Genomic DNA, 10,000 nt, shown 5'->3' on the forward strand with positions numbered 1-10,000 from the left:
TAACTCAATTTAACATGCAACTTGTATGTGTATAACGTTTGTCAGGAGACAGGACAAGAGTTTCCTCGTGATGCGGGTCTTATTCACATGCAAACTGCCTAATCTAGCAAGATTAAAGGAGTCTTCCTTCCAGCCAATGAGGTGCTCCGTCACTGCTCATTGCCTGTTAATTAGCCAATTAATGCTCGTGGTAGTGGACAAGAGAGGGAGTTCCGCTCTCCTCAAGGGCCACCGTCCCTTCATTCGGCTCCAGAGCGCCTCTGAGGTCACATCTCAAGCTTGTAGATATCTTACTTGGCTCCATTGGTGGTGGTAGAATATACATGTACATATTTTTGCATATAGTTCCTCTAAAGATGTCTGTTTAGGTAGCCGCCCTAACGTGAAAGAGAGACAGAGAACCCGTGATTATTGCATAGAATGACGATCCTGTAGTAGACCGAGACATCGCCTACATTTTTTATTTGTAATTTGTGCATTAGTTGCGAATTGTTGCCGTGATAGTATCGTGACCTGTGTTCTTCCCGCTGTGATCTTTCATGACCCCTTTGTAAGATCGCTGGTGGTCGCGTGACCTGTGTTCTTCATGCTGTGATTCTTCATGATCCGTTTAAAAGATCGTTTTCAATCTTAAACAAGGCGCATTTGTTTGTTAGTAAACTCGGACAGTCTTCTGCTGCAGAAATACAAAAAATCTGACTCCCCCATACTATTACAATCATGAGAAAATGCTGCCCTCGTAGATGTCATACAGCACCTGGGCAATGAGGGGTATTCATCCGAGGGAAGGAAGGATAGCTCTATTTACCCGAATCAAGAGTATTCAAGACCATTCAAGACACCAGACTTGAATGGTCCCTCAAGTACTGCCTGCCACTTTTCAACGGTATTCATTCGTTACACTGGCACCACTTGTAGCTCCAAAAGTACAGTTTTAGGAAAATTATCATCCAATATACACTGAGAGATACACAGCTTCCAGTGAGTCTACACTGATACACATAATTCCCATTGTATATACACCGAGAGATACCAAATGATGAAAGTCTTCGAAAGTATCTGTTTTAATTTTTTTTTGTTCTTTGTGATCAATTATCAGCCGTTGTGGTGAAGTGATCTGATGGTGATGGTGTTTTTCTTACGACAGGAAACAAGAAAGTTGTTCATCAGCTGATGACTCGTTCAGTATTTCAGTATCTACTGTCTTACCGGAGCTCAGCTTTCTACCCCATTTGTAAAATAACCAAAGGATCATCACACAGTAATATCAGAGGATATTTGAACAGCTTTCTTTTTTTTTCACTCAGGCTGGTCCACCAAACTGTTGTTTTTTGAGACCAGTTAAAATTATTTTTTTTCGTTACTTGTTACAAACGACGGCTATTCCCTCCCGTTTTTCTTTCTCACTTCGTTAAGCTGGTCAACCAAACTGTCGCTTCCTGAGACCGTTAAAAACGACCCTTGTTTTCGTTACTTGTTGCAGGCAATGACTACTTCCTTCTTGTGGTCAGTGTTGGCGGTAGCGGCGGAACTCTTGGCCCTAGTCAGCGCGGAGGACGGGGCCGCCCTCTGCGGCCTTAATGGCTGCCAGGCCATCGACCTGGCCAAGCGCTACACCGATATAACCATGGCCAAGATGATGCGCACCATCAAACCGGAAGCACTGGAGGAAGTTTTCCAGAACATGGCCAAGCTGGAGGTTCTCGTGAGGCAGGTTGAGGACCTCCAGAGGGATGTTATGAGCCTCTACCAACCAGGTGGGTCGAGTAGACATGTCACTGGACCGTATTCTTCTGACCAGGTAAGTCCCTAACTAGAAAGTGTTCTCCTGGCTAGATAGGTCACTGGTAGGTGTTCTGGCTAGATAGGTCACTGGAAAATATTATTTTGGCTAGATAGGTCACTGGAAAATATTGTTTTGGCTAGAAAGGTCACTGAAAGGTATTCTAGTTTTATAGGTCACCGGAAGGTGTTCTTCTAGCCAGATAGGTCACTGGAAGGTGTTGTTCTGGTTAGATAGGTCACTGGAAGGTGTTGTTCTGGTTAGATAGGTCACTGGAAGGTGTTGTTCTAGTTAGATAGGTCACTGGAAGGTATTCTAGTTTTATAGGTCACCGGAAGGTGTTCTTCTAGCCAGATAGGTCACTGGAAAGTGTTGTTCTGGTTAGATAGATCACTGGAAGGTGTTCTTCTAGCCAGATAGGTCACTGGAAGGTGTTATTCTGGTTAGATAGGTCACTGGAAGGTGTTGTTCTGGTTAAATAGGTCAGTGGAAGGTATTCTGATCAGGAATATCAATGAATTTTCATCTGACCGAGGAGATTACTCTTAAAGCCTAGTGTATAAGTGAGTACCATTGAAGCTACATGCCACTTGTCAACTACAAGAGGCTACCTACCGCCTATTAACTACACGAGGATCATTAAGACTGCAGTGTCACTTGTTCGCCACCAGTCGAGAATATTTTAAAACCTAAAGAAAGAATTAAAGTAAAACACTCAGTATATTTATACTGAGACACTAACCTCTCAGTGTACATATCCTGTGAAGGTCAATGGATGTTCTGGCCAAAAATGCGTCTCTGGGCTCGGTTGGTAGCCGTCTAAGTTTGCACACTGAGGGGGCGCTGGGGTTTGATCCCTGCGTAGGTGGATACGTTGAACGTGTTTCTGTGACAACTCCCACTTTATGTGTGATTCTTTATCTTTTAACTCCACGCCTCTTGCCAAAACCCTCGCATTTACTTCTCTTATAACCCCATCTATAAATATATTAAACAACCACGGTGACATCACACATCCTTGTCTAAGGCCTACTTTTACTGGGAAATAATTTCCCTCTTTCCTACATACTCTAACTTGAGCCTCACTATCCTCGTAAAAACTCTTCACTGCTTTCAGTAACCTACCTCCTACACCATACACCTGCAACATCTGCCACATTGACCCCCTATCCACCCTGTCATACGCCTTTTCCAAATCCATAAATGCCACAAAGACCTCTTTAGCCTTATCTAAATACTGTTCACTTATATGTTTCACTGTAAACACCTGGTCCACACACCCCCTACCTTTCCTAAAGCCTCCTTGTTCATCTGCTATCCTATTCTCGTCTTACTCTTAATTCTTTCAATAATAACTCTACCATACACCCAGGTATACTCAACAGGGTGTAACGTTGGGCATATGTCTACCAAATTTAAATTTCATCTTGATCCCAGTTCACAGCTTCCCTATCTTCATCAACATTTAACAATTCCTCAAAATATTCCCTATATATACACCCACATTTGTTCTCTAGGTGCATTTCTCTCCGTGTATATAATATATATATATATATATATATATATATATATATATATATATATATATATATATATATATATATATGCTGAGAGTTTAATCCCTAAAATAGTGATTAAATAATTCTTGCCTGGAGGTAAGAAGGTTGCAGCCTCATGACTCTAGTTTAGTCGATAGGCTTTAAATCCCATTAATCAACCAACCATTAAAGAGGTAATGGTTGCATGTAGTGGTTATGGTTGCGTATAGTAAATTAAGAAGAAATGATCCTTCGATTACCAAAAAAATCAAATAATGTGACTTTTTTTCAACTAGGTCCTTGAATTCCATCCGAAATTTATCATTACCTCAAAACATATAATTTTTTTTCTGTTGTTTTCTGTTGTCCTTTGCAAGATGATTATTGTTTTTTTTCTGCAGGAGAATATCAGACATTTTTTCTCTATGTATGAATGTCTTGTTATTTAATTCATGCAAGTATAATGCTCAATTTTTTTTTTACCTAGAAAGTGTTCTCGCCTTGTTCTCACGACCTTGTTGTGTTCTTTTTGTGAGATTTACTGTTCTCCCGTTAGTGTGGCCCGTGAACGACGGCCCCCAGCGGTGGTCCATGTGTGCTGAGGGCCCGTGTTCCTGCACTCTGGAGACCCGTTTCGTCTCCTGCTGGAGACTTGAGCTTCTCCATCACGTTCCTCGCAAGCAACAGATTCCTGCCGACACCCGGAGTCTGTGAGTATCTGTGAAGGGTATAGACATCCATCCATGACTGTGCTGGTCACGAAGTTTGAGAGTACCTCACTAGAGACGAACATGACTGTGAGCACTGTGTTTTAATCACGAAGTTTGAGAGTACCTCACTAGAGACGAACATGACTGTGAGCACTGTGTTTTAATCACGAAGTTTGAGAGTACCTCACTAGAGACGAACATGACTGTGAGCACTGTGTTTTGATCACGAAGTTTGAGAGTACCTCACTAGAGACGAACATGACTGTAAACACTGTGTGCTGGTCACGAAATCTGAGTACCTAACATATCTAGGGTAAACACTGTCAGGGTTTGTGCTACTGTGCACTAGTTGCGTATGTTGTGAATAGTGGCAGAGATGGTTCTGACCAATGACGAGATATATGGAAATAGGATATACAGGATATAGATATATAGTGTGATAAATACAGGATTGGCCGGGCGATATATGATAGTTCGTAATTAACAAACAATATAGGTAGGTAGAAAATTTCAAAGAAACTTTCGGTTTGCTCCTAGACCATCATTGAATCGAAAGTGAGATAAAGAAAAGTGTGAGAAAGCTAGACGACAAGTCAGCTAAGAAAGGTAACAAAAAGAGACAAGCAGGGTCTTGATAATGACCCAGGAGGGACCGAAACATCTTCACAATCGTCCAGAACGGACCGAAACGTCGGCTGTGGGCATTACAGCCACATTAGTGTGATTTTTGTTCTTAACGAATGGATTACAAAGAACAGTAATAACAATCTGGTTGATCAGGCTCTGATCCACCGGGATACCTGGTCATGGACTGGGCCGGGGGGGGCGTTGACCCCTGAACATCCTCCAGGGAGACTCCAGGCAACAAAAGCTGAATAAGTGTAATATAATGAACAAAAGTGAACAAGCCTTTCGAGGTGAACAGTTAAGAAGTGAACACTAATGATTTATCCTAATCATTTAATTAAGGATGATTATTAAGAATGATTATTATACATGTAATATTCAGGAAACGCTAAACACACAGGGGAAAAAGAGCGATAATCAGGTTTGATCCAAGGAAAGAGAGGATAGATCAAGTCCCTTGAAAAAGGATCTGGACAAATACAATGAGTGATGAATAAGAATGATGAATATTATGAGTACTATGTGAATGATGACAGATGGTGACCATCATGAGCATCATTACACAGAAAATATGATGACTAGGATGATCAGGATGATCAGGAAAATGATGAATACTGGTGTGCACGACGAAAATGATGACTAGTGATGATTATGAAGAATTCTGTCGAGCATGATGAAGGATAATGAATGCTTTGAACATGATTAATATAATGAATAAGAAGAATATGATGAAAAATATTTGAACGATTATGATTTCTGTGATGAATATAATGAATACGAACATAAAAAGTATAATGGCTGATGATGATGATGATAATAATAATAATAATACTAATAATTATTATTATTATTATTATTATTATTATTATTATTATTATTATTATTATTATTATTATTATTATTATTATTATTATTTATTTATTTATTTATTTATTTATTTTTTCAGAGACCTTGGGATGAATAGACTTAAAGCTCTACATAAAGACTCCTTCAATCGTCTTACCCAGCTTGTGGAGTTGTAAGTCGAGGTTAAAGACCCCTTTGTTAAAGGCACTCTTGATCAAGGATTTCTTGTTAAAGACTCAAATTTTTAAGGCCCTCTTGTTAGAAACCTTCTTAAAGACCCTCTTGTTAAAAACATTGTTAAAGACCCTCTTGTTAAAGACCTTCTTGCTAAAGACCTCGTTAAAAACATTCTTGTTAAAGTCCTTCTTGTTGAAGACCATTTTGCTAAAGACCTTCTTCATAATGACCTACTTATTAAAGACCCCCCTTGTTATAGACTTAATTCTCAAAGACCCTCTTGTTATAGACTCAATTTCCAAAGACCCTCTTGCTAAAGACTATCATCTTTAAGACTCTCGATTATGTCGCTCAAGTCTAAGTTTTTTAGCTCTAAGTCCCTCATAAGTTTAAGTCCCTCAATTCTAAGTTCCTCAGCCAGTATGGCTATTAATATGTCCATGGGGGAAGCGCAAAACTCACATGGGGGGGAGTCATACAGCTCCCGAGGAATAACAGGAAACCAGTTAGCTGCATTTCCCTGGATCAAGATGCTTTCACAAGCATCAAGTCAACCCATCACCTTGAAAGGTCCTCTATTCTAAAGTCCCTCTTACTTCAAACTTCTAAGGCCTTCAAAATTTTCACTATAATATCTTTGGCTCTCCCGACCAGAGACCTGAACGACAACAGCCTGGAGCTACTACCCAACAGTCTCTTCTACGACCTAGAGAACCTGCGTCACATGTAAGTACCTACTGTGACTGCTGTAAGTACCTACTGTGACTGATGTAAGTACCTACTGTGACTGATGTAAGTACCAACTGTGACTGCTGTAAGTATGTACTGTGACTGCTGTAAGTACCTACTGTGACCGCTGTAAGTACCTACTGTGACTGCTGTAAGTACCTACCATGACTGCTGTAAGTACCTACTGTGGCTGCTGTAAGTACCTACCATGACTGATGTAAGTACCTACCATGACTGCTGTAAGTACCTACTGTGACTGCTGTAAGTACCTACCATGACTGCTGTAAGTACCTACCATGACTGATGTAAGTGCCTACCATGACTGCTGTAAGTACCTATCATGAATGCTGTAGGTACCTACTGTGACTGCTGTAAGTACCTACCATGATTGCTGTAAGTACTTACTGTGACTGCTGTAAGTGCCTACCATGACTGCCGTAAGTACCTACTGTGACTGCTGTAAGTACCTACTGTGACTGTTGTAAGTACCTACCATGACTGATGTAAGCACCTACCATGACTGCTGTAAGTACCTACTGTGACTGCTGTAAGTACCTACCATGACTGCTGTAAGTACCTACTGTGACTGCTGTAAGTACCTACCATGACTGTTGTAAGTACCTATTGTGAATGCTGTAGGTACCTACTGTGACTACTGAAAGTACCTATCATGAATACTGTAGGTACCTACTGTGACTGCTGTAAGTACCTACCATGACTGCTATAAGTACCTACCATGACTGCTGTAAGTACCTACTGTTTCGCCTACTGAGAAGGCGAAACGTTTACGCAACACAAGTACCTAAATGTTAAACTTGTGTCTGACTTATCAACTTGGAGGTAATATATACCAATATTAAAACTGAACCAATTTGCTGATAATTAAATATGGGGCAACAGGTGCTAGGAGGTTATCATCAAGGTTCCGTTTTACTGTATTTTAACGGAACATTATTTCATATAATTTCAGAAAGCTTCACAAGAATCGTCTGCTGTATCTTCCACCTGATATTTTCCAGGATGCGCGTTCCCTCAGAACCATGTAAGTACGTGTGTGTACTCACCTAGTTGTACTCACCTAGTTGAGGTTGCGGGGGTCGAGTCCGAGCTCCTGGCCCCGCCTCTTCACTGATCGCTACTAGGTCACTCGCGTATATGTGTGTGTGTGTGTGTGTGTGTGTGTGTGTGTGTGTGTGTGTGTGTGTGTGTGTGTGTGTGTGTGTGTGTGTGTGTGTGTGTGTGTGTGTGTGGTTCTTGCCTAGTTGTTTCCTCAGTTACTCAAGTCTGGTCATTCCAAATTTTTGATCTCATCCTTATCATACCCACTGCTAAAACTGGGCAGGGAATCTGCTTACACTATTTCCTCATCTAGATCGTTTCACCTGTAAATCACTCTCATACTGAAAAAAAAATCTTTTCACGTGCCTTTGACACCTTTGCATCGTTATGTTCCATTTATGCCCGTTGTTCGTGGTCCCCTTCTTTCGAAAAGGCTGTCTATATTTGCCTTGTTACGTTCTTTGAGTATCTTGTATGTAGTGGCCATGTTTCTCCCGGTTCTTCTCTTGCGTTGTAAGTTTCTAGTATTTAGGTTCTTTACACAGGTTGTTCCTCTTAGGTTCGAGACTAGTTTCGTAGGGACTCTCTTCACTTCTTTAGTTTCTGGACATGCTGGTATAAGGGTTTCATACTGCTGCTGAGTACTCGTAAACATGTTTGACATGTCATATACACGGTGTTGAATCTCGTTGTCTGGGTAACTGAATGACATTCTTCAGTTCACACCCACCCTGCTTGCAAGTTTCCCACTTGTTCCTTGTAGTATCATCTCCTTTACCCCTACACCCTGTCAATTAGCTGCCGGAGGGCAAAAATATGATATTCCTTGAGCTGAATAACCCACACAGGTTTAAAGCTCCATATACATTATACTAGTATTAAATTCACGGAGAAGGGATAAACCCGAAGAGGGTCATGTAGCGCGTGGAGAAACGGGAAGTAAACAGGTTTGGCTTTGGGATCCAGAGTCCCCGAAGCTCAATGAAGTCGGATGTAATCTATCCTTTCCTCTCTCCCGCACAGTGACCTCTCGTACAACGTCCTGGAGGGTCTCCCCGCCACACTCTTCAAGAAGCTCCACCACGTCTATCTTCTTAATTTGGCCACCAACGCTATCAGGCGCTTGGACGAAGGTATCTTCTTTGATCTGGAGAGCCTCGAAGATCTCGACCTCTCGGAGAATAAGCTCAAGGTCAACCTTCAAAAGTCACCCTCAAGATATAATACATCGTAGAACACAGACACAGACACACAGACACACACACACACACACACACACACACTCACACGCACACACACACACACACACACACACTCACACACACACACACACACACACACACACACACACACACACACACACACACACACACACACACACACACACACACACACACACACACACACACACACACACACACACACACACACACACACACACACACACACACATCGTAGTTTAACCCGATGGATGGGAAAGCAACTCTGCATTATTACAGATTCATATTCAGTTGAAACTAGAATTTAGCGAAACTTGTAGACAGTATGAGTAATTTTATAATTAATATTAGTTTAATAAATATCAGTTTAATAAATAAAGTCTGAGATAATGTACTTGGTGTGATGTGGTGCTGATGCAGTGTTGTGTGGTGCAGGAGTTGCCTCAGCTGGTGTTCTACAAGCTGAAGAGTCTGAAACATCTTAAGATCTCTCGCAACGAACTCACCCGCCTTCCCCATGGTGTCTTCAGCAACCTCTTCAACCTCAGAGAACTCTACCTCCACAACAACTACGTAAGTATCTACCAGGTTGTCCTTGGGTAGCAAGTGGTTGATTGAAAATTGTTGATTTCTCTCTGGAGGCAAAAAAAAAAAAATAATATTATATATATATATATATATATATATATATATATATATATATATATATATATATATAAAAAAAAAAATTTATATATATATATATATATATATATATATATATATATATATATATATATATATATATATATATATATATATATATATATATACATACATATACATACATATATATATGTATGTATATGATGTTTTGCTTACATAATTTTATCCTTTAGTTTGTTATTTTATTGATAGATAGGCGCTAAATACGTAGGCCTATACAGTGACTGGAGAAGGGAAGGTAATCTGGTTTAATGCAGCAAAGGGGACACAAACTATAATTCCTAGGACCAAGACATCTTCACCAGCATCAAGATATACCCTTGCAGGGGCGGCTGGTGGTCTGAAAGTTAACGGTGCTTCTATGGAGGTCAAAAATTCTGATGCTTTGGAAACACATTTACAGCCTTCAGAGACTCTTCGCAACTCTCTGCTTCTGGATTCATCTTCTTGAGTTACCCCGCTTATTTACTAATCAGATCATTGTATTGATCATCTTCTTTATAAACCAGATCATTGTATTGATCATCTTCTTTATAAACCAGATCATTGTATTGGTCATCTTTACAAACCAGAACATTGTGATACAGCAATTTCCCACTCAACTTT

The 10,000-nt window shown here is 40.4% G+C and overlaps 1 protein-coding gene across 3 annotated transcripts in view; it reads left to right on the plus strand.

Moving 5' to 3' along the window:
- The first annotated feature begins 252 nt into the window (after positions 1-252).
- Positions 253-10,000, plus strand: part of LOC128691046 (carboxypeptidase N subunit 2-like) — a 15,153-nt gene continuing 5,405 nt past the window's right edge. Inside the window, exons 1-8 of one of the 3 annotated variants that reach the window (XM_070089099.1) lie at positions 253-325; positions 1,484-1,757; positions 3,878-4,031; positions 5,605-5,676; positions 6,336-6,407; positions 7,381-7,452; positions 8,493-8,661; positions 9,125-9,262. In XM_070089099.1, coding sequence (XP_069945200.1) covers positions 1,487-1,757; positions 3,878-4,031; positions 5,605-5,676; positions 6,336-6,407; positions 7,381-7,452; positions 8,493-8,661; positions 9,125-9,262 — 948 coding nt within the window. In that variant the 5' untranslated portion in view covers positions 253-325; positions 1,484-1,486. The remainder of the gene's footprint in view (positions 326-1,483; positions 1,758-3,877; positions 4,032-5,604; positions 5,677-6,335; positions 6,408-7,380; positions 7,453-8,492; positions 8,662-9,124; positions 9,263-10,000) is intronic. The other 2 variants (XM_070089101.1, XM_070089102.1) reach the window with 2 other exon arrangements.

Source organism: Cherax quadricarinatus, chromosome 27 (assembly GCF_038502225.1).
Source record: "Cherax quadricarinatus isolate ZL_2023a chromosome 27, ASM3850222v1, whole genome shotgun sequence".
NCBI lineage: Eukaryota > Metazoa > Arthropoda > Malacostraca > Decapoda > Parastacidae > Cherax > Cherax quadricarinatus.